The 24,746-nt window shown below is 47.3% G+C and overlaps 2 protein-coding genes across 4 annotated transcripts in view; one reads left to right on the top strand and one right to left on the bottom strand.

Moving 5' to 3' along the window:
* Nucleotides 1–21,581, bottom strand: part of slf1 (SMC5-SMC6 complex localization factor 1) — a 34,376-nt gene extending 12,795 nt beyond the window's left edge. Inside the window, exons 1-17 of one of the 2 annotated variants that reach the window (XM_035378903.1) lie at nucleotides 21,534–21,581; nucleotides 20,683–20,797; nucleotides 18,594–18,672; nucleotides 18,070–18,295; nucleotides 17,618–17,771; nucleotides 17,173–17,331; nucleotides 16,966–17,031; nucleotides 16,376–16,522; nucleotides 15,491–15,657; nucleotides 14,893–15,027; nucleotides 14,387–14,528; nucleotides 13,696–13,843; nucleotides 13,002–13,147; nucleotides 11,151–11,302; nucleotides 8,169–8,263; nucleotides 3,095–3,187; nucleotides 1,670–1,852 (exon numbers count right to left, since the gene is read on the bottom strand). In XM_035378903.1, the coding sequence (XP_035234794.1) occupies nucleotides 1,670–1,852; nucleotides 3,095–3,187; nucleotides 8,169–8,263; nucleotides 11,151–11,302; nucleotides 13,002–13,147; nucleotides 13,696–13,843; nucleotides 14,387–14,528; nucleotides 14,893–15,027; nucleotides 15,491–15,657; nucleotides 16,376–16,522; nucleotides 16,966–17,031; nucleotides 17,173–17,331; nucleotides 17,618–17,771; nucleotides 18,070–18,295; nucleotides 18,594–18,672; nucleotides 20,683–20,797; nucleotides 21,534–21,556 (2,230 nt within the window). In that variant the 5' untranslated portion in view covers nucleotides 21,557–21,581. Of the gene's footprint in view, nucleotides 1–1,669; nucleotides 1,853–3,094; nucleotides 3,188–8,168; nucleotides 8,264–11,150; nucleotides 11,303–13,001; nucleotides 13,148–13,695; nucleotides 13,844–14,386; nucleotides 14,529–14,892; nucleotides 15,028–15,490; nucleotides 15,658–16,375; nucleotides 16,523–16,965; nucleotides 17,032–17,172; nucleotides 17,332–17,617; nucleotides 17,772–18,069; nucleotides 18,296–18,593; nucleotides 18,673–20,682; nucleotides 20,798–21,222 lie in introns of both variants that reach the window. The other variant, XM_035378904.1, reaches the window with a different exon arrangement.
* Nucleotides 21,582–21,832: 251 nt separating this feature from the next.
* Nucleotides 21,833–24,746, top strand: part of kiaa0825 (KIAA0825 ortholog) — a 116,770-nt gene continuing 113,856 nt past the window's right edge. For both annotated transcript variants that reach the window (XM_035378888.1, XM_035378887.1), the window contains exon 1: nucleotides 21,833–22,632. The gene's annotated coding sequence lies outside the window, so the exon portion shown is untranslated. The remainder of the gene's footprint in view (nucleotides 22,633–24,746) is intronic.

Below are 24,746 nucleotides of genomic sequence, written 5' to 3'. Positions count from 1 at the left end.
GGAGAGCGAGAGAGAGAGAGAGAGACAGAGACAGAGAGAGAAAGAGAGAGAGAGAGAGAGAGAGACAGAGAGAGAGAGAGAGAGAGAGAGACAGAGAGAGAGAGAGAGAGAGAGCGCGAAGCGGCCTCCGCCATTTCTCCGTCCCCGCTCTTTCCCGTAACTGATCCCTCCCGTGTTTTGACACACATCGCGGCCGCTTCCCAGCTGCCGAGCGGTGGTGGCGGGTGGCAGGCGGACACACAGACGCGCCAAATATTTTTTGTTTTGACACGTCGTCCCCCCCCAACCCCCCCACCGCCTCACGCGCCGGCGTATGAATTTCACAATTGGCAGAGCCCGACTCTTCTAATATCCTCGGGAAGACGACTTGCAGGCGAAAACGGGATGATTCGTTTGGACATGGAGAACGCGCATGACAGACCAGTGCGGGAAAAACACAACTGTAATGGCAGAGTGGAGATGGAGCCAAACGACAACCTCGACCCTGAAGAGTAGGTTAGGTTAGGAAAGGAGCACCCGCACCCGCAGCAAAGCACTCTGGGATACGTTCACTTCTTTCCCCCCATCCCATACCCGCCCACTTTAGTAGGCCACAAACCGAGAAACGTTCCACCACTCGCTCTAGAAAGGTCCTACCGCACACCTCAAACCTTCAAATGCTCAATGTAAATCGTAATGGTAAATGGACTGCATTTATATAGTGCTTTTATCCAAAGCGCTTTACAATTGATGCCTCTCATTCACCAGAGCAGTTAGGGGTTAGGTGTCTTGCTCAGGGACACTTCGACATGCCCAGGGCGGGGTTCGAACCGGCAACCCTCCGACTGCCAGACAACCGCTCTTAACTCCTGAGCTATATCGCCCCGCCAATGTGGCGCAATGAACGTTACTGGGATCCTCCATTCTCCACGCCACGCTCGCTTTGTAGTGTGCTAAAATGTCCGCTCATTTCAATGCACTTTTCATACCGCTCTCCAGGGACTTAGCAACTCCAAATCAGGATATAAGTATACTAAATCACGTTCTATATATGGATTTATTCATGTGCGCGTCAGTGTGTAGATACCGAGGCTTGGGGAATTGACACATACTTCGACTATAATAGCATTTGCATTCAATTAAAATGAAGAGATTAGATACAACCAGAGCCTGTTAGTCCAGCTCCTGATTACAGTTCTCAGAAAAAAAAATTAATAAATCTCCCACCAATGCCTACTGCATGACCATCAGCAATAATTAGTAGTCAAACCAAAGAGCGATGCCCGAAACTATGTCTTGTAACGGTTGTCTTGTAAAGTCCGGAAGTAGACGACGAACAAATCCAGATAACTTAGTCGCATCGGAGTGAAACAGCAACTGTTATTCACAGCCCGTTAAAGAGGTTATATTTCTGCAATCGGCTGTCGAGAGTGTGTGTCGCGCTGCCGCATACACGCAAAACCCATCAGCCCAAACGTTTCCTGTCATCCAAATGCACTCATCTACTGCAGTAATGTAATGTGAAACAACCAACGGAGAAGTATGATCAAATACTGAAGAACTGTACTGTAAATAGCCAGGATGTACTGTGTGGTCTTTCATGTGTGCTTGGCTGTGGTCTTCCGTGTGTCTTTGTGGGGACGGGTGTGTGTGTGGGGGGGGTGGGGGGGTCCGGGGGGGGCGTACTGACCGCCGTATCGCAGCAGCATCTTGGCGATGTCCAGGTGCCCGTTCAGAAGGGCGTCGTGCAGGGGGCTGACCCCGTCCACCTGGGTTTCCAGGTGAAGGGCGGGGCAGTGCTCCAGGAGGGCCCGCACGCACGCGCTGCTGCCATGGTTACAGGCTTCATGGAGGGGGGTCCATCCCGCATAGTCTAAACGGAGTGCAAACAAGCCCTGGTCTCAACCGCAAAGACCCACAAACTTACCAAAATGGCCGACAAAATTAATCTAATCTGTCATGCAAAAACGAAAACTCAAAATTTTATCTGCATCAATTCTGTACTTCTGTACTAAAACCTCTCATTTATTAGTGTATTTTTCCAAATACTGCACTTGCTTCAGAATGAATGTGTAACTTAATGTGCTTTCCTTTGAATTCCCTGCAGTTAAGGCAACAGCTACTTCAAAAATACAACCGTCAACAAAAAAAGCGATGTCTGCTGCACACACTGAAGAAAAAAGCCTTTTAATATTTCGCGAGAAGTTCCTTTAAGGTAAAAAAAAAAAAAAAAAAAAAAAAAAAATAACGCAAACTCCAACTGTATTGTAGAAGCAAAGAGAGAGAGCACCACAAGTCAAAAGTACAAAAACCCACTTCAGTCAGAGGAGATGCGTATTATACTATTGCCATTAAAATTCCGGGCTTTATTAAAAGGAAAAAAAGTGACTGGGAGAAGCAGGGCAAGATCGTTTGGCTATGAAGGGCATCTTTTCTCCCCCTCTGCAACTCCGGCAGATTCATTATCACTGACAAGAGGCCTCGCCTTCCAGGAGAGATTTGTCCTCCTTGTCACCAAGGCATGAAGGCACGCAAGCTTTCTTTCTTTTCTTTCTTTCGTGTTTTTTTCTCTCTCTCTCTTTTGCTTCTTTCCACTGTATCTTAGCTTTTCATTTGGAACCTTTAACGCTCTCATACACTCACACACGCGTGCGACTGTGTCACTCACACACGGACACACACACACACACAGACACACCAACACCCTTCCCTCCGATTTAATTTCCTCTTCGGTAAATGTGAAAAGAAAAGGGCATAAAAAAATGCAACAGCCCCACCGCCCCAACCCCGCCGCCCCCCCCCCTCCCGAAAAGAAAAAGAAAGAAAGTGACACAAAACAAAGAAAAGCTTCAATCACCAAAAAAATTGTATCAACAAACATAAGTGGAGCCAGGTCACAAGGTTCGCACAGAAACAGCTGAGCGCGCGTATCAGCGAAGCAGAGCAATCGTAAGTCTAGCATCAAAGCTTCAATCCTACTGCGTCAAGAAAGACACACCCTTCGCGTATCGTTTAAAAGGTTACGCTGGTGACGCGCGTCTTCCTGCACGCCCTCAGAAAATTGGCGCAAACCTAGAAAAAGAAGACGGCAGGAGAGCAGGAGTCCGGGACTCACCTTTAACGTTGACGTCTACTCCAGGAAGTGGAAGGACGCGGAGGACGGTCTCCACTTGGTCCGTCTTGCAGGCTCTGTGTAGGAGGGTCTCCCCTTCACATCGACAGAAAGGGGGGGGGGGGGGGGGAGAGAAAAAAACAACACCCCAAAATTAGGGTGCTTCCTGTCCACTCTCAGTTCCCCACACTGCTCGAGAACCAGGAACGCAACGACCAACGAAAACAGCCCCCCCGCCCACCCTAAAAAAACCAACAAAAAAAAACAAAAGTAAACCTTGCCCCTTCGTTGAGATGGTGCCACCAGAACTGTCGGGAGGGAGCAAGGAAGAGGGGGTAGAAACGAGCGAGATTTGAATTAGCCTTTCTCCCGTTCCGATTGTGTGAGTTTCCACTTACATTAAAGACGCCCCCCCCACCGCACCCACCCCAACCCCCACCACCCCCAAAGTTAACAGCGGGTGTGGAAGAAGGCGGCTCTCTCTGTCCGGCATTGTTCCGGTGGAGCTGGCTACGCAACATAGCCCGCGCACAATGGCCCCAACAGGATTTTACACAGATCGAGGGTTCAAAAGCTCCGCTGGGCATCACCAAAAGAGTCACGTGACGTTTAATCAGCAAACCGCACCGTCGGCACCGCCCGCACCGCCCGCACCACAGACAGAGCCCTCCGAAGGAATTTTATTTACCGTTTCTCTTTCCCTCCGCCGCCCTCCCTCTCCGTTCCCTCCGTTTTCGATATGAAACGCCGAATCAGGAGCGCGTTCGAGGAGGGCGAAGCCTCCTTTTTCCACGTACGGCCAAACTTCGCGGAGAAAGTTAGACGCCGAGCTCGAGCGCGCCGGTGCCTTCCGCTGCAGACGCAGGACGCCGCTAATCGGCTAACGAACGCTCTGCTAGCTCGCAACAGGACGCCTGGCTGTCCCCGCTCTCTGCCATCGCCCAGATTAAAATTTAAAAAAACCCAGCAAAAGTGCTGCTGCAGGAAACCCGACGAGCGAAAGACCAGAGAGAAGCGGAGGAAAAAAATAAAATAAAATCGATAACGCGCGCGAGAGAAAAAACACTCGCTACGTTTCAAGGAACGCTAAAAACCGGCGTCCCCCCGCTAGCCTTCTTTCAAACGGCGCGATTCCCTTTTCCGAAGAGGTATTTTTGTAAAAGAGGAAAAGAGAACAGGGCTTAAATTTTGTCCTCTCAAAGAAAAAAAGAAAAGGGGGGGATGAAGAGAGGCTGGCTGGAGGGATTCATCTGTATTCAGGGCAACATCTGGCGAAGCAGCCTGTCTGAAATGGAAGCGGCAGCAAGACATCAGAGGGTGACCGCCGGTCCCGCGGAACGCGCTTTTTGGACCGGTCCGGATCGCCCGGCTGCCTCCCGGCACCGAAGGACACCTTCTCGTTTCGGACCTTCACCTCCCAACAAAGCGTTTTATTTACTCGTTTATCTCCCCCCCCCCCCACCTCCGCCCCCCCTCGTGGGTGCCGTCCAGTGCGTCCGGGGCAGGATTAACAGGAAATTCGGAAATCCGCAGCGCCGCGCCTTTTTTTTGGTTTTTTTTGGGGCGAAACGGGACTGAGGGCTCGCGGGCGCGTCCTCTCCCGACCCGGGTTCCGCACCGCTTAAAAAACCCCCGGCGCACGCCGTGGACCGGAACCGCCGGGCAACGGCTCCGGATACGCAGAGAGGCTCGCCGCCGCGTGTCCAAGGTGCTGTTCGCTAACTTCGCCGCTAACAGCGAGCGAACGAGGGAGCGTGACGTCCGCGCGCGGACGAGTTAGCGTCGAATCCGCGCGCGACGGGCGGGCGAGAGAGAGAGAAAAGGGGGAAAATGGCAAATCGGTTCGCTGAAGTGACTGGCAGAAGAAGAAAAAAAAAGAAGAGGAAAAATCGTAAAAACAAAGTAAAGGAAATCCATGTGTTAATGAGCGGTTGTGAGCTGCGACAAGCCAGCGTTCGGCCTCATAATGGGTTTTAAAATGAATGATTAAAACCTGCCTCCCCGTCTCCACATGTGTACTCCCCCTCACAAATGCCAGCCTCAATCTACACACGGTTAAATCACTTTAATGGCGGCAATTTGGACAAAACACTTCCATTACTGGGGTAATTGCACGCTCAGCATTTAAAAAGCGCGAAAAGGATAAATCCGGCCGTCCTTTTCTATATATTTCCTTACGACTGACATTCAGTCTTAAAAAAAGTGAAATGCACGTGTACTTTTTTTTTCCTTTGCAAAAAACAATCCCCCCCCCCCCCCCCGACCACCACCTTTAAAGGTCGGGTAAGTAAGTCCAAATGGCCGTTGGTAAATGGACAGAATGAGTGAGGCGTTTTCCGGAAAATACCATACGCACTTTTCCCTGTGCTCTGTCCAATTATGTGTTTAGTGCTGGTTCAAGACACTGAAACGTCTCCTATATATAAAAAAAAGAACATCTAGAAGTGTGCTTATTGATCTGACACAATTTTCCAAACTAGAACTACAAAAAAAAAAAATGCTATTTCGACACTGTGGAACAAAACAAATAATCACCGAGCAGCACTGTGTACGAGCACATCATCTGTTACCGCTCTCTTTAAAATTATTATTTTTTCGTGACCAGACAAGACAAACAAGGTGCAACCGCACAAAGCTGACCACACCCCCTACTCCTGCTTCTCCCTGTCCCCACAAGTGATCTGGATCAGGGAAAAAAAACCAAAAAAAACAACTATGGTTCATACTCAAGTGAAATGACAGTGCCAAGGTTGACACCCCTCCCAGCAAGGCTCAAAATGCACTCCAGCATAAGCAAACACACACACACACACACACGTAGACACACACACACACAGACATATACTGCACACACACACACTGATACACACACACACCAGACTTGACTTTCACTGGGCTCCTCCAAGACTCCGTCTGCTGCTCTCTGACAGCTAATGTGAAGCTCTCCAAGGTGATCCTGTACCTCTGCAAGCTGCCCCCACGCATCTGGACTCCCCTGTGACTTACCTCCCCCCCCCCCCCAACACCCCCTCACCACCCCTCACCCCCTCTCATCACCTGTAGGCAGCGAAGGGGTGACAAGCAACCAGCCTCAAACCCCCCAGCGCCCAGGAACAGGCGTTCCGCTACAACAGAGGCACACCGCATAGGACGGCTTTTACCCAGAATGCACCGCTCCGTCGGCCCACGTTCGCATGTAAGACAAGTTTCAAGCGCCTGTTTACACCGGGGAAAAAAAGTCATGAGCACATCCGTGCTTGTTGCTTGTTCGTTACTTACTTTGTGTAGAAGAGGGTTCACCTCAGTTTAAACTGAGGAGAGTAGCTGAGGTTTGGGTATTCGGGGGGGGGGGGGGGGGGGGGGTTTGGGGGTGTCTGTGGTGAACGCATGTGGAACGTCTCCCCATTGAGGAGGTCTCCGATTTTTTTGCTCATGCGAAAGCGCCGAGGAAGTTCTTATTACGTTTCTTCACTTGGTGCTATTCACCATCGGGAACCTGCATTATTTGCTATTCAAATATATTGCCCACGTAATATTTGAACAGCTTAAATACAACTAAATGCGAATTTCTGTCCAATCCCTGCCCGTCAACACGACACGACAGACAACAAAACCAACAAAAGGGTAGTGCTCAGGGTTCCCCCCCAGGGGTGCCCCTCTGCAAACATCAGAGAAAAATCAATAAAACCTCAGACTCAGATCTCGGTAGAAGGGGAAAAAAAGTCCGGGTGGCAGTATTTAACAGAAACTGGCGTGGCGTAGTCATGGTTTCACCAGGCCAGGTGTAGGCTATACCGCGTGAAAACCACAACTCACCTCTTGCATACCCTCTGAGGCACCCCCCCCCCCCTCTGCTAACAGTATTCCGGAGGGAAACCCTGAGGGCTCTTAGCTCAAAAGTACCAACTACCTTTTTTTGAGCATTTCTTTTCCACCTTGGACCAGCTTCCTCAAAATGCAGCAAGTGCAAGATCTCCAGACAGGCAGACGCCATTAAATCAGACGGCATTGATTGCGATGTGTGGTGTTACCCGTGAGCTGGTGCCAAGTGGAAGTGCAGGCGCTGTGCTTCGGGGAGGGCATTACAGTGCCGTCCTGGCGTTAAAGTACTGGCAGCACGGTACAGAAAAACTGGCCATTACTGAGTCCTACTGTGTCGCCATTTTGTCCGTTCGGTGGCCGTCGTGTGAATACCTGGACGTTCGCTCCCATCCCCGACGACCACACTGAGTGAGAGTTGTAAAGCAGATGTAAATTTTAGATGTAACCTTCACCAGAGGGAGAAACCAAAGGTAAACGAGCAGTGAGGGGAGAGGGAGGGAAAGAGAGAGGGAGAGGAGGGAGGGAGGGAGGGAGGGAGGGAGGGAGCGTTGCACACAGGTGAACGAGCGGCCGTTCGGCTGCACGTGGGGACTGGAAGAGCTGGAGCAGGGGGGGTGGTATTGGGGATGGTGGATGGGGGGGGGGGTGGGGGGGGCACGGAGTCACATTGCAGGGGCGTCGCATCAAAAATTAATGGCGACGGCATCGGTATGAAGAGCACGTAGCGGAGGAAGGAAACACGCGCGAACAGCCTGGGGTGTTGTGCAGGCAGGCCGCCCCCCCCCCGCCTCCCCCCCCCCCCCCACCCTCTCTCTCTCGCCCCTGCCAGGGCAGGCCTTTCTGATCAGGCGCTGGGGAGAATATGGGCACTGACACCGCTGTGGGTTCACGCAGAGTCCACGCAGCTCGCTGCCGGAACTTTCTCTCTCTCTCTCTCTCTCTCCCTCTCCCTCTCTCTCTCTCTCTCTCTCTCTCCCTCTCTCTCTCCCTCTCCCTCTCTCTCTGCACTCGCCCGCGCAGTCGCGGGCATAATTACCGTGTTTAACATTCTTAAACTGTGCGCGTGTGTGTTCACGCGTTTGCGCGTCTTTATTAGAACTGAGTGTGTTTAAAAATTAAAAATAAAAGACATTGAACGGAATATAAGTCTCCCATCGCTGAGAAGTCCAGTGAACCCCACAGACGTGACATCACAGAAGAGAGATCAGATACAGCGGAACCGTTATGAGTGACGGGTGTGGGGAAACGGTCTCACCGGCTGCGTTGACTCGGTTCAGCCCTCTGGGGACGTTCTGCTTGCCCGAGCCGGGGCCCCCGGGGGCCGCAGGGGCCGCAGCTTCCTCCGCAGCCCTAACAGGAGAGGAGAGAGGGGCCAATTTCAGCAGAAGCTTCACGCACTCTGTAAACTCAGTAATCCCGATGTGACCGTTTGCACTCGACCGGATAAATGCCTTTCCCCAAACAACCACCCCCACGCACACACACACGCAACGCACATGCACACACACACACTCACATTCAAATAACAAACAGGCACAAAATGGGAGCAACTTTTTAAAAACACGTAAAAGTGACGGACACAAAGGTCTAGCAGCATTGACTGTGAGGATGCAGTCAAGTGGGAGGGTACAGTCGGGGACGGACGAAGGCTACTAGAGTCAAGTACAGCGTCACAATAAATAATCAGAGTAATTAAATCATGAGTATCGCAATAGAACGGCTCATCAGTGACAGAGGCCATGTCACGAGAAGAAAGGCGCTTTACTCTGGGAAGCTACGAGTCACTGTTAGAGGATTGGAGGAGGTGAGGAAGGGGGGCGGGGGTGGGGGGTGGGGGGGGGAGTGGGGCGTCCAAACGCGTCCCGCGGCTCGACTCACTCGAGGGGAGCGCAATCGGAAACCTTTCAGTCGTTGGCTCCGCTCTAATCGCTGTCTCGGGACCGTCCCAAGTCGCTCTTTAACGTGACGTCTCCGGAGGGCGTCGGACGCCCCCCCCTACCCCCCCCCCCACCCGCGCATCGCGCGCACGGTATGTTCCAGGCTGCTGAAGCACCCCTCCCGTCCCTGGCGGTTTCTAAAGCGTCAGGTGAGGTAACGGGGAGAGCTGGGTAATGACCCGAGGCGGCCGGAGAGAATTCCGGAAACACGTCGGTTCTCCTCGTCGTCTACACGATGCCTCGATCTCCCGTGGCTTAGAAAGCCACTGAGGCCCGCGTGACAGGAAGACGAAACTCAGGGACAGCGTTCGGTCGTCCGTACCGCGCCCTTACAAATCGCCCTCACAGGCGCCGCCGTCCAAACGAAAACTTTCCCCGCGTTTCGTTTTGTGATACTGGTTGAAACTTTTCCAAACATTCAACCTGAATTTCGGCTCCAATTACCCATACGTGCTCATGACAACTGTGAGGTAAACCAAAAATGTTCGTTTAGAGTTTGTTTACCATGTGTGGTCTTTAAGCATTCTGAATTGCGATACAGCCAATTGCCAACTCTCGATTAATTGCATGTTCATTTTCACTGCTGTGTTATCCATAGAATACATCACTGCACATTGCTCTATTTACCGGCCATATCAAGCGTAAACCCAAAATGGCGGATATTTAGTTGTGATTTCACTTGTCAATTCAATTTTCAATTGGGCTGCAAGAATGTCACTCTTCTTCTGTTGATTTTGTTTCGAACAAACATAAAGAAATAACCAAAAGAAAGTCCTACAGCACTATTCCCTGGGGGCTGTCAAAACTCCCAGCGAATAAAGTTGAACTCCTCCGAGCTTAAATGAAGTCGCCTCTAAAGCATCTAATATGAAGAGGACGGTGAGAGGAAACTCATGACATGGAGAGGCTTGTTTTCTGGTAATTGGCCCGCTCAGAACCCAGGCAGAGTTTCAGAACGGTGAGGCGGGCACAGCCGCCACATAGCACGGCTCTTTGTTAGCGGTTAAGAGTAACTGCACCGTGTAGCATGCGGTGTGTGTGTGTTTGTGTGTGTGTGTGCGCGCGTGTCCCACCCCGCACTGCTCATCACCCCAAGCTGACAGGTGTCCCCACCCACAAGCCTCTCCCGTCTTACAGTGACTTGCCTTCGCTCTGACTGTACCGTTCTAATATGGCAGCTTGCATCGCAGCTGAGGGAGTCTCACATATAGCACGATAGCCGCTCGCCCTGGAAGAGTTAGAAGAAGACTTTTTTTTTGGCCCCGCCTACTCACAGATCTTTCCCCTCCAAAGACTGCCGTGGTCTCATGATAGACGAATGAACTGCGCTTCTCATGCTTTCGTTATTCCTGATAGGACAGCCCACCGAAAATGATCCGAACGTTTCATTTTAGCTTTAACCGCCGATGGCATGTGTCACGAATCCATGCTAACGAGCTAGCGGTGAGCATTTCACAGGACACTTTCAGGCTCACGCTCCCTTATTTTCCCGAAAAATGAAACCGCCCACTTCTGGAGCGTCGCGAGCTCCCCGTAAACCCGCTCGCAGGTCTTGGGTCGGCTGACTGGCTGTCGGGAACGGGTCAGTTTTCTGAGAAAGTGCCCGGGGCTCGCCTTGGGTCCGGCAGACCCGCGGCTAACCGGGGCGGCAGAACCACAGTCGCCGCCTCCGCGTCCTCCTCTCCCGCCCTTCGTCTTTAGATCTGTCTTTTCCGTGACCCCCCCTTATGGCGTCTTATGGTCTTAACAATACAAAAAACAATTAAGTTCTTAAGTTATCTTTAACAGAATATACAGTGGATTACTCAGGATGAATAACATAAGTAGACAAGCATAGACCAAGAAGGCAAGAACTACAACAAACTAAAAATGAAAAAAGGGACAAACTTCCTTAGACTTTGCATGGCTTCGTCTGTTCTGACCGCTGTGTCCAAAATGGACAGTGAATGAAAGACATGTTGAGGATGTGCTTCTTTTTTTAAATTTTTTTTGTTTAGAGATTTTCTCATTGCTGCTACAGCGATGAGCCGCTTCCAACTGTCTGCTAATGGTACTCCAGCATGTAAGCTCTGGTTTAAAAACAGAGGGAAGATGAATAAGTGAACCGCGTGGGCGGGCTGGACGGGTCCGTCGTCGTGCTAACATCGCCTGGGGGTTCCGCGGCGGAGGCGCGACCTCGGGAAAGCTCCGCCTAACCTTCCCGTCTGGACGGCCGTCCGTCGTCGTGGGCGACGGTCGCGTCGGGTCTCGCTCCTGTCGCCGGCGGGCAGGGAGGAGGGGAGGCGGGGCCCGGTACTCACCGCGCTCCTCTCCGCGGGGCGACGGCGGCGGCGGTGGCGGCCGACCCTCGGTCCGCGGCGCAGCTGGCGGTCGGGGGTTCGACGGCGGGGGCCCGGGGCTTCGTCGGAGCGCGGCCGCTCATCCTGACCAGGGCCGGGAGGTAGGAGCTCACCTGGGGGGGCGGGGGGGGGGACAGACACGACACCGCGATTTCAACCCGCCGCCGCGCCAGCTGGGAGAGGAGCCCTCCTCCCTGCCCTGTCGCTCGTCTGACCCCGCGCCCATCGCCACGGAGACGCGGCAGCAGCTGTGCCCGTCCGCCGCAGGGGGAGGATGACGAGCGCGGGTCAGTGGGCGGCACAGCCGACTGCCTCCGCCGGCTCGTGCGCGGGATGCTAATTCACGCTACCGCTGCCCTGACTGTTAAGCTACAGCTCTATAAAGCACCATTTAAAACATGCATCTTCTATATTTGGAGGCTGGGGGAGGGGGGTGGGGATTTGGGAGGAGGGGGAGCTTCAGAAGGCCACGGACCCTCGAAAATATGCAACAATATAAACATAAATGTGAATAAATTAAATATGTTCTCGTCGTACATTTTTTTTGCTTTGTACTCCATGAATGAACCCCCGCAGTTGGGCACTTTTTATCATTTTATTATGAGCCGTGTAGAAATGATCAAAATAAGTAATGAAACGATAACTATTTTTACAACACAAATACCTGACTACTTTGGCTACGTGATGGAACTCATTAAAAGTGCATTCGATGATCTTCAAAATGGTACACAAAACACGGATAGGGAAAAATATATATATGTTTGTAGTTCGAAATAAACAATGCAGCTCCTAATAAGCGGGAAAAACTGACACATACAGAAAGGGCTGATTGACATAAATTAGGATAATGCGTTACTCTTGGGTCCCTAGTGCCAGTCAAATAATACTTAACATGAACAACAGCTACCAAAGATGCATTACCCACAATTCCAAGTTTTTTTTACACTCAATATTCACCTGTGCAGGAAAACCCACCAGACACCCTGACTCACACAGGTCCCTTCCTCCATTTCTTACACACACTTCGTCCCTGCAACTCCCTTATCGAACGGCCGTGCTCGAACTATACCTTTCTTTTTTCGCGGTAACAAAAAAAATAAAGTAACATAAAACACAGCGAGACTCATTTCACCCTGGCTGCTTCGCCGATGTCTCACCTTAACGGGCCGTTTTATTTAAAATGGAAATGAGCGCAGAGCGGAGCTCTCCGCCGCTCTCCCCCCAGCCCGCGGGGGGATTAAAATCAATCGTCCGGCAGGCCTAATTTGTTTGCCGGGCTCGATGGGAGCTCGGGGGAAGCCTCGGTTAATTACAAAAACGCCGCGCCTTCCGCGTCGAGCGGGGAGACGACAAAAAAAAAAACTCCCCTCTTGAGCGGGACTGTTGTCGGGCAGAGCCTTTCCCATGATGCCTCACAGCTGACGATGTAACTCTGAAAGTCGAGCCCTTGGGGGGGGGACTCTGGGGTCAGGGGTCACGCCGGTTACAGCCCGTTAGCGCTCCTTTAGCGCTTCTGCTTTCTGACGAGCTCTTCCTATCTCCGGCGGGGACACCCGTGTCCCGTCCAAGCTCAGCTCCAGCTGGACACTCACTGGAGACAGTGCTGGCCGGTATTCAATACTTCCGCCATAGCTCTTTTTCATTTATCCGGTATTCAAACCAAATGAAACCAATAGCTGAATAATGACAGAAGTGGATACTGTCACATCAAAGTCCCATTCATGAGCCATAACCAGTTCCCATAATCGCTCAATTCATTATTTTCTCAGACAAAATATTTATGCAAAAATCTTCTAGCGCTGAAAAACTTACGATCTTCGTTAAGGAGAGGGGCTCCGTTCCCGTGACGACGCCGTTCTGGCTGCAGAGGTGGCTGAATACGGCGTCGGCGGTGACCATCCTCAGCCTGACAGAGGGGATGCTGGGAATGAACTCCTGGAGGGCCTCAGGAGGTAGATCTGCGGGAGACCAATCACAAGCCTCAACTGAGAGATTAGGCTCCACCAACTTAGTATCTTAGCTTATCAAGATGCTGTTATTGTGCCATCGAGGCATCCGCCATTCTGTATTGCCCGGAAAGGGCTGTATGAAAAGCACAAAAACTGAGTTTGTTATTATTATTACAACAACCAAAATTCTATGAAACTGAGCTATGAAATTGAGGTTAAAGATTTCCCTTCTGTGCCATTCATACTCATATCAGACATAAGAGGAAACAACAGAAGACGAAACCGAACCCAATTCTCCTTCAACTTAATGGCCGTTCTTGAAAGCCATTACGTGAATTGTCCCATTTCCAAAACACTTTGCATCGGTCCTCGCAGACGCCACAAGTGCCGCTTGCGAACGTCACGCCGACGGTCTCGCAATCTGGCCGCGACAGGGTCCCCCGTATTCCGCGGTAACCTCCCGTTCCAAAACGAGCAGCCCGACGCAATTTCCCAAAACATGTCACCCGCGTCCCTGGCTGTTGTTTTTACGACCGCTAGCGGAGATTAGCATGTACCGTGGCACAGAATGGCGATGTACTGGCCCAGGTCCGCCAGCCCTTTCTCCACCAGGTCCCTGTTCTGCCGGCTGTGCTCCTGACACCAGTACTCCACCACCACCGCCAGGATATCGTGGAGGGTACCCACAATCCTCAGCTGCCAGTCCTGGAAACGCAAGAGGTGTTCACAGATTCCCAACGTTAGGAAAAAATACCCGGCACATGTTTTTAACAGAGAATGCCTGCGCTTTTAAAAATATATATTTTTACTGTTATTATGGTTTTGTTTTAGGTATATGTATTGATGTTTATTGATTTTCAGTATATGTATTGATGTTTATTGATTTAAAGAATTTATTTCCCCTTGTTTGTCTTGATGTTGCAATTTTGTTTACAAGTTTTGTCTTAGGTGATTTTTCTTTATGCGTTTTTGACTTTTAAAGGAATATGTTTTTGTTGTTTTGGCAATTGTAAACCAATAAAGACACTGTTTTTGCAGAACAGCGATGGCCCATTTGGCTACGCGTTTCTGGGGAACCACGTGATCTTGCATGTATCGGACGCTGAGAGCAGAGCAGGGCAGGACGTCCTGCTCCAGTAAGAGAGGGGGGAAAGCCCTGGAGGATGTATCAGACACTGAGAGCAGAGCAGAGCAGGGCAGGACGTCCTGCTCCAGTAAGAGGGGGGAAAGCCCTGGAGGGGCGCTCACCTCCGAGGAGGGCCGTGCCCAGAGAGACGCCTGGATCAGCAGCTGGGCCAGCTGCTGGACGGCCCGGGTGCAGAGGGTGGAGCGGTCCCACACGCTCCAGAAGGTGCTGACCAGTACAGAGGAGCGGGACCCTCCCGCTCTCCTGAAGGGGGTCCACGAAACATCCCATCAGCTACCACCTACAGTATATACCCCCTATACCCTATCCCTTCAGTTACCCCCTATATACCCCCTATACCCGATCCCATCTGTTACCCCCTTATACCCTATTCTATCAGAGCTGTAATCTATGTAGTTCTATCGCATATTGCCTTCTTGGTTGCGAAAATTTTAAACTATGTTTTCTGTACATTTTGAAAATGTTTAATTGTCTTCTCATTTGGGTGCTTCAATATGCAGGTTAGTCATGACCAGCAAAATGCTTGCAAATACTAATGAAGTCACTTACCTCACACGCACTATACTTGCTAAATTTGATTTCAAGTTTTCAAGTGTTTGGACATTACCCCATGCTGGATGCCTGGAGCTCGAACTGGAAGAGCTGGAGCAGGAGGCCTTGCAGCTCGACGTGGAAGCGGACCTGCTCAGGCGGGGCGGGGCGAGGCAGTGAGTGACAGGTGGGTTCGCTGGACATGCAGAACCTGAGGAAGAATTCTTTGTGACGGAAGGGAATGTCCTCTCGAGATGCAAACTCATGCAGGGCCACAGAGGGCCACAGTGCCTTTCCTAAGTGTCATCCAGGTGACTTGGCAGGTATACCCCTCCAGATCTAGCGTTCTAATGCATCAAGTGCAGGTCAGCCATTACATGACAGGCATTTAGTCAACACTCTTATCCAGGCACAACTTCTTACATAGAAATGCAGGCTAAATGGTAGAATGGTAGTGTCTTACCCAGGAATTAAAAACGCAACCATTAGGATACAAGACCAGTTCCTTACCAATTATACTACATTGCCACCCAATTGTAAGATCATTAAGGAAGGGCAGTGCCACTGGATGGAACACGTTTTAAAATGAATGACATCATTGTCCCTCACAGGTCAATCCTGACCATGGGCTGTAAGAGAACAGCAGCAGGAAAAGCACTGATGGTCTCCGTTACCTGACTGACAGTTCCAGAAGACCTCGTGGTCCTCCCTTACACTGGGGGCACTGCAGGCTGCGCTGGAAGTACTTGACAACAACGGGAGACCCCCAGGAAGGGTTTTTCCGTAGGATGTTGTGTAAAACTGCCCGGAAGGTGCAGTAAAAGTATGGTTGCACCTCACCCTGGCGGGAGAAACAAACCAGGAAGTGTTCAAAACCGATAAAAAGGAACAATTCAGAACCAAAACAAAAATTACTGGGGTGGGGGGAAGAAATCTGGTCTCCAGATTCGTGAACACAGCACTACAAAAAGACTTTCGATGTGCTTTGGTTGTGAGAACTAGAGAGAACTACAAATAAGTATAATTGCATGGCTACATTGTACTACACTGTAGGATTATGAGGCTGAAGACTTGGCCCAAGTCATTACTTCTAAAACATAAAAAAGTGTTACGTTCATATAAAGTAAAGCCAATTGAGGTCACATTTCCCAATTACAAAGAGAACCTGGGGAAACAAGGCAAACAGGGAAGGCCAGGGATGGTGTGGCTAACTGACTTCAATGCAGAACACTGAAAATAACACCCGTTCTGTTTCAGTAAGCACCATGGGATCTATAAGCATCCCCATCTCTGCAAAGACTGCCCCCTACTGCCCTAGCCCACTAACACCACCTCCAGCAACAATCTCCAAAGCGCATCTCCCAAGCAAACACTAAACAAACTCAGTCCTTTTTGCCTTCAGCCATCAGGTAGGAGAAAGCTAGAATGTTCCATAGTTGCAGGACAAAAAGACATCAAAGAACAAATAAAAACAGAGCTCAGAACTGAATGCCTTTTCACACACTCTGTCTTAGCAGGGGGCTGTGAGCAGCCTATCAGATGAGACAAATCTTTCTTACAAGCAAGGCGTGTTGCATCAGCGAATGGAGGACCTGCACAGGAGGGAGTTGGCCAGGGTACAGCGCCCCCTGCAGCTCTTCCAGGGCTTCTGTGAGCAAGCCGCACTCGATCAGGCTGTCCACGTTACTGAAGTCCGCCATAACAGTCTGCGAAGGAGAAAATACAGGCAGGTTGGTGGGGGTGGGGGGTGTGGTGTTTAGCCATCAGAATGTGGGAAACCTGGTCACTCCCCGGCATCAGTAACCTGAAACTTGCCTTTAAAACTCACTTACCTCCTCTTCAAAATAAAATATAATCATATTTTTTTTCTATATATTGGGGCTATGTGTATGGGATACAAAGGAAGGAGAGTAAATAATGGCCTTAATGAACCTCCCTACTCACAGTCCACTGATAAAGAGACAGCCAGCTGGAATCAGCTCACCCTAATGGGTCACATCCTGGGTAGAAGTATCACTTCATGGAGAGCTGCGGGCTTTTAGCTCGGACGAAAACGACCCGACCTGCTATAGAATCACGCGCTCGAGACTGAGTCACGCACTTCAACGCAATGTTCGGTCACGCACTCAAATGCTTCAAACATCTCTACCTGAGTCTGAGGATCGGCTGTGGTCGCATTCAAAAACTCTGTGGAAACAAGCTTCCTCTTCAGGCTCTGGAGAAAGGCAATTAAAGCAGTTTTCGGTCAAAACAGAAATGCATTTCGTGCTCGTATACTCTCGCATAGACCGTGACCGGGTACGACCTGGCGGAGTGCTGATGATGTAACTCCGTGCCGCCCGAGCGATGTTCTCACCTCAAGTTTTGAGAGCTGGTCTCTCAGCTGATTTTCAAGGTCGGCAAAGAGCACGTCATTGGCCTCCAACTCTGTGCACGTATCCATAAGAGTGCAGTCTTGACTGCTGGACCCAGAGGTGTCGAGGGACTCATTGAAGCCCTCCTCTGACCACAGGCTCTGTAACACAGCACTGAGATGGGTAATACACAGCTCTCCCTCACACCCGTGATGAAATATCATATCACAATGCAGCATAGACAATATCTGCTCCATTATGCACAATGCAGTCCACTGGAGCAATACAAATAAATGCACTATATCAACTAAGACTGTATTACAAGCATGTATTAAAATATACATCAGAACTGGTCCACAGAATAATACCAGTTCTATATATGAGTAACATCATATTATGTTATAAGCATATTAAAATATTATCCTTCACCCCTCCATCACCCCTTACCCCGAACAAATGCCGAGCGATGTGGTCTACGGAGTAGCACGTCTCCTTGTGGGACATCAAGCGCTTGCACTCGGGGCTGGTGAGCACGTGTGTCACGCGAACGTCAGATGGAGGCGCGGAAGAGTAAACTCGGGCCTTTCCTGACATCAGAATTCTGGAAACAGGGTAACAGGATCATTTACTGTTCAGTGAAACTTTGACATTTTTATTCATGACAGTGCCTACTGGAAACACAGGAGCACAATTAGCAAAACACAGACTTTCAGTGACAGCGTACCTAAAAGGAGACCAACAGTCATTTACGTGTACGGACAATGTCAAACAAAAGCGACAGTAACATATAATTCATTCATACAAACTGCATCAAAACAAGGTTAGCCGTTTAGTGAGCCGGAAACAAGCGTCACTATGTGCGCAAGGTTAGCACCGAATGCAGAAAGGTGGCGCCAAACCGTTTGATGGTGGCGTTCCGTTTGGCGTTGTCGACGAGCAGGACGACACTCCAGCCCTGGAAGGCCCCAAGGACGCTTCCGCTGGCCACCCTCTCCCTCCACGCGCGGACTGGGTTGGTCGCCCCGGGAGACCGCGAGGCCACGTCCACCTCGTAGGGCTCCTCGGGCAGCCACGCCCCGTTCCTCTCGCTGTCCCGAACATACTCCGGCTTCACGACCCAAATCCCTGCGACGAGAGGAGGAGGGAGGCCGGGGGAATTCACTGCTAAGCCCTCCTGGGATAGAGGCCTGAGTGAAGAACCCTGGCTTGTCCGCCTTTGAATTAGGTTCAGCCACCGCTTCAGATCTCCAGAGCATGGCGCATTCAAGCAAAAGTAATCTTACAAGTGAAAAGCTCTGCGTCTGCTATTGAGAGAAAAAGCCTATTTTCAGCTCCAGCATGGTGTAATCTTTGCACACAAGTGCAATGCATTAAAAAGATTAGCGCTGGTGTACGACTCTTAGACTCTCAAAAGACATCTCACCTCCTGCACAGGCGGCAAGGAACTTCTCGCTATTCGAAGGACGACTGACAATCAGGTGTGTTGTCCCCTCCCTATAAGTCTGGAAGATGGTACATACGTCACCTCTACAACAACTTTACAAACTTCAAAGCAGTTCTACAAGAGGACATACAAATTAGGATGCTCAAAACATGAAATTTGAAGACATAAAACATAAAAAGTTGGCAGATTGTACAATAATCTCACAACCTTTGTCTCTGCCACAATATGTTGCTTGCTTTTAAACATTGCCAAAACTGAAATTCTCCTGAAGTAAATAACGTCTTTGACTTGAACCATCTCCTTGACAGAGAATGAACACAGGCAACACAATTAGCTAGAAACACGTCATAAGATGCCTAGTCCTGTAATCAATGGTGAAATATAGTCAAGAAACAAAGTCAGTGCAAATCATAGTATATTTTAGTGCAGTCCCATTATGAATCCTGCTTTATAGTAACTGACCCCAGTTATAGGTCAAAATGATTTGAGGCCTGGACTGATCCACATTTGGGAAACCGAGATGGCAGTGCAGGGCTGTGCGTGACTTTGCAGTTAAAATGGGAGCAGGGTAGCTCAGTTCACCGCTAAATAGATCAGAGACCTCAGATGAAGCACTTTTAATGTGAAGCAGCCGAGAGCTTTTACAATACAATGGAGCCTACACCGGTCAAAAGCATGTAAAACATTTAAGAGGAAGGGAACCTGGTGCCAAATAACAATTGGTCCACTTATTTACACATAAAGGGAGGTTAGTTGGTCAGTTCTTTACATTGAATGTCCTCCTCCTTACAAGCTAATTGGCTCACCATAAACGGTCACACATATGTCAAGTGCCAGAATGCTGTGATTGGTGTGGATCACGTGGACGTTCATTAGATTTGAACTTACTAGATCTAACAAAGCTAAAACACGGCAATGGTATTACACCATGATTTTATGATAACCATAACAGCAGGGCTGATCAATGTCCATTGAGAAATTCCATTATGCCCCAGTGGATAATATGTTTTTTTTTTTTTTTATGAACATAGTCATAAACCTCATAAATCGCATGTCATACCTCACACAGTTGATGAGATATAGCAATTTCCTACTATCAATAGCAACCAAAGTGGGGGCCATCTTGGAATTTGTTTCTTATAGGCTAATATGAGGCATGGTTAAATCAATTAATCACATTATATTGCGTGGGGAAAAGCATCAACCCACTTGAAATTAGACTGTAACAAAACCACAGGACAAACAGGCCATAAACATTAATGGAACATGCCCAAGAGAATAATGAATATGTTGGATGTTTTTAATTGGATATGGATGTTTGTGAAATTGAATGCTCAAGAGGACATGGGGAATAGCCTTGAAACATACGAAAAACATGGCATTCCGTATTCAAAAAACATAAGCAAATGTTCTGCAAATTATTCAACGTTTGAATAAATGTTCACTAAAAATAAAAACCCAACCAGACATACATGGCAAATGTCTCCCAAAACTAACCTTTTTCATTACAACCTATCTGGCATTGAAAGGGAATGGGGAAAAAAAGGTTAAGAACTCAATAGTGCATTTTGTGCTCCAGGGATGCAGAGAAGGTGCAGCAACTATAAAAAGAGGCAATTAAGGGCAAGGATAAAAATAAAGAGTCAAAAATACATTGCATCATCAGAACCAATTAGGTCAATTTTCAGAGCTAATCTCCAGATGCTATTCTTATGAATCAGCTGAACGGCAGGTGCAATCCGGCCCTCTGAATGGATTCAAATTGAACTCAGTGTTAATCAAGCCGGTCTAAATCTGCATCTCACGCGCAATTAAAATTAACTTTTCAAGTTGCAAGGACGGTACAATGCCTAGGGGAGAGCGAAAATACGCTGTACTTTGCGTTAACTGAGAGAGGTCAAACGCCGGTGAGATCATGGACGTCCATATTTCCATTCTGTATTTTAAACAACAAACAGTCCTGTGGCATCAGATTCCGCAGTCAAATGGTCTGCCTAAATATGGGTATAAAGGTATACCGTGTGGCTAACTATGAATGGACAAATCTATTCACATGTTGCATACTCACAGAGCCACCGATATACTTCCCACCCAGACGGTGGATTCCACGTAGCAGCTTCTCTTTCGTGTGTACGTTTTTGATCCCAGAGATCTGGAATACATGCTTAGTGTCCACCATCCCCCTGTGGATGACAATGAGTTTCCCCCTTCAGATATTTACAACAGTAACCCAAGAATGAAGTAGTAGTACGGATCCGATAAGATTGACAATGTGAATATTCGGGGATGCCACTAGAAAAGCGTTCCCTGTCCTGTGTCAGTCTCAGTTCCAGTATTGCATTGAGTTAACTTACAGTAACGTTTGCTGACGCGTTTACTGTACATGAACTATCCAGCAAACTAGAATTTCAGCAGTCAATGTAACAATGTAGTTAAAGTTAGTTGATTTCATATAGCGCTGCTGTCAATCTGATAAATGATTTATTTATTTTTTATTCACTAAAAAATCAAACTTTTTGCCAGCTAACTAATAGCTACATACAATTACATCCAACATGTTAAAACTAGGTTTGCAGACTAAAGAAGTAACGTCAGTATTGCTACATACCTGGTTGATTTTTTAAACGTTACAGTTCACTACTTTCCTGTCATATAAACTACCCGTATCGGCTATTTCAATACGACTCATAATCTTGATTGCACTTGTCGGCTAATTTAGCTAGCTGGCTCTTCCCCTTTCCCATCGTGCGGCAAATTTTAGAATAGACTACAGTATGTACCATTTCCACATCAAAGAGGGTGTTTTAATTTAACATCGTGTACTTTATCATTACTCCAGTAAATTTAACATAAAGTGTATTAAGGAATAATGAAGTGCCTTATAAACTAATTTATAGGAAACTCAAAAAACGGCGGTACCCTTCCACTTCCGACAGGCGCATCACAGTGCGGTATCCAACACAGTTAAGATACTATGGTCCAAATTGTGGGGTGTGCATGAAAATAAGATAAAAGTAGACCATTCATACACTAGATATATTTTAAAATAAATAAACCAGATACGTTTCAGAATATTATTTCGCTGTATTTATGATAAAATTAGTATTCATGTGGTCTGTTTTATTAAATAAATAACCAGCGATAAAAACTAAAACCCCATAAATTGTGTTGTAGCGTTCCAGAAGGCGGAAGTTTTTCATATACTGTTTCCGGTTGGTTGTTAGAGACGCTTTCTTGTTGGATGTATGTGTATATTGCTGCATTTGCCAACGTCAAGTCAAATTGCAATGATCGTGGGTCGGATTTCTGTTATTGTCAAAGAGAAAGTGGTCGATTGGCACGCTGACCATTTTTTTACAGTTATGGAATAATTTCTACCATATTCTGAGCTGAAAATGCTGTTAGTGAGATGACAAGTTTGCTGAAACTATGCAGCTAGCTCGGTTGCTGGTTAACTTAATCCTTTGACAATTAGCTAATCTTTAAGTAGTTAAGGTACATTCGCTACTTATCTTGCAAACTAGCGATGTATAATGTCATCTATTTAATAGCAAACTTAGGCTGTGTTACAGCTAACCAAGGGAGGAAGCTAACCTGTTACCTAGCTGACACATTTGTATAAATGCAGATGTGGTTATACCAGCACTCGGGTAACTTGGCAATCTCACAAACGTTGTAAGCATTTTTCATTATTTATGACACCAAACTATTTGATAATTATCGTTTGAGCATTCTGAACAACTATGAGAATCGAAAAGGCCAGACTACGTTAGATCTGTATCGAAACAACCCAAATTGTTAAGCTTGATTGTTTATAAACTAGTAGTCTTACGTTGTAACCCTATAGCCAGCAACCTTTATTAATAATACAGATATGTCGTATAAAAAACACTCAAGATCAGTAACAACATAATTAACAAATGGACGGAAAAAGGATTGTTCTCTTCTCGAAATCAGTTGTCACTTCATTATAGCCGGTTGGAAAAGATTGCTGCAGTTCTCCAGACACTGAAAAAAGGTATTATTATTTATTTATTTATTTATTTAATACTTACTTAACCGACCGTGTATTTTAAGAAAACTGCATGAAGAGACGAGGCACCACAGACCTGGAGCGGAATTCCACTTGTGTACTATAGAGTTCCCCAAGGATAAATTAATACATTTTGCCAATTAAATTGTAAAATAATTAGTTATTTTTTAAAGACTTTTTATAAATTCATTTGCGTATGTACATTCATTTACTTTTTTTCATAAGTTTTAATTAATGTTAATGTTCTGTGATAATGTCAAAGATCAGAGCAGTCAGAAGTTTTAGTAGGCTATTGCCTATCAACAAGCGCATCTTTTTTCCAGAATAGCAGAATACTCTATTGTTTCTTCAGCCTCTGTTAGCCAGATCAGAATTATCTGTGTGTTGGTTGAAATATAATAATAATAATAATAATAATAATAATAACTGTTTATATGGTACATTTCAAACACTTCCGTTTCATGTTTGTTGCATCCATCGTGACCTGGCCCATAAAATAGGCTAACTAAGGCTCAAATCAGATTTGTGTATTTGAAGCATCTTTATCTCATTATTTGCTGATAATTTTTTCTCTTCTCTATTTTTATTTTTTTCATAGTTTACATATTGACTTGATCTCTGCTTACTCTTATATATTTAGAGGCTCACCCACAGAGGTTTTGAGTACATTTTTGAATCTTAGTAATCTTACCTGTTAGTGTGCCTTGTGTGAACTGGTTTAAGTGCGCTTATATTCATTTTTACCCATGTCCCAATATCGATCGGTGTCATTGTCTTCTTCAAATGTTACATTTTTATAAAATGTTCTGTTTGATATTACTTAATATTCTCTTGATTTTGTAAATATGGTGTGTGCTGTCTGATACAACAACAACAACAACAACAATTATAATAATAATAATTAGCATTAAAGCATTAAATAATGTAATAGTTGTAATAAGTGTAATACTGAGAGGTTGTGGCATGCTGGTCAGCTTGTCATAAGTGTGTGTGTACATTTGTCACACACATCAAATGTACTCCTTCATTCAGTGACATACATTAGTCAATTTGAAATTACTAACCAAGAAAAAGCCTAGCCAAATTAAATAATTATTTTGTCATGTTATTTATTTATTTATCTTGATTTATTAAATAATAATAATAATAATAATAATAATAATAATAATAAATAATTTAATAACAGTTTTGGCAACAGGCTTGCTTTTGAGATAATTAGATTGCTTTCTAAACACTCCTCAATGATTTACCTGTTTAATTTAGGCTAGTTTTTATTATTGCAATGCTTTGTGCCATTTAAAATTGCACTGATTTAAATTGCAGCCAACGTTAAATGCAGGAAGCATAGGGTCCACAGTATGTTAAAACACCCCCGTTACTATACATGGAACATTGCCACTCTGCAGTAGAGACAACGAGCGGCGTCAAATGTACAGAGAGCACACGTTCAGCCCAGCATTGCGCTGCGTGGAGGCACACAGATATGAAATACACTCTTAATGATATCCCAACCAAGCAGATCTTAGTCCATTGCACCCTAACTAGCCTCCACGCACGGACAGTACAAGTCTAGCCTTTCCCATTGCTGTTGCTTTTATCAGACACTGTATCAGGCAGTGAAGCATCCACATTACTCCCGTCTCCTCTCCCCCTCCTCCCCCACTCCCTGTTTGTAATTACATTGTTGGCTTTCTAATCCCACGATTGGAAACCTGCACATCACCAGTCACTCCGTGAACTCGTTTCTCAGATACACCGGAGGAGAAGGGGGCCAGGTGATAATAAATAATACAGTACAAGCTTAACTGTAGAGATTGTCAAGAGAAGGAAATAATATTTGTCCAGCCGGACAGCTTTCTTTTGTGTAGGGTAAATGAATGTTGAGATTCCGTCTGCCAGCCGAAGGTTTCCGTGTCAGGAGGTATCACGGACCGTTTGTAGTTTGACAGGGATTATTGAAATCGGCCGAGACGAAAGGGGAAAGGGAGGGGGGGGGGGGGGAAAAGTGAAATTGACACTGACACTCTCTATTATATTCCACTTGACTCATGATGGCTGCGTTGATACGGCCGATCCCGAAAGCTGGATTTGCTGTTAGG

The sequence above is a fragment of the Anguilla anguilla genome, chromosome 10, assembly GCF_013347855.1.
Source record: "Anguilla anguilla isolate fAngAng1 chromosome 10, fAngAng1.pri, whole genome shotgun sequence".
Taxonomy (NCBI): Eukaryota; Metazoa; Chordata; class Actinopteri; order Anguilliformes; family Anguillidae; genus Anguilla; species Anguilla anguilla.
Note: the sequence above shows the minus strand (reverse complement) of the source record. Positions and strands in the feature narration are given on the sequence as shown.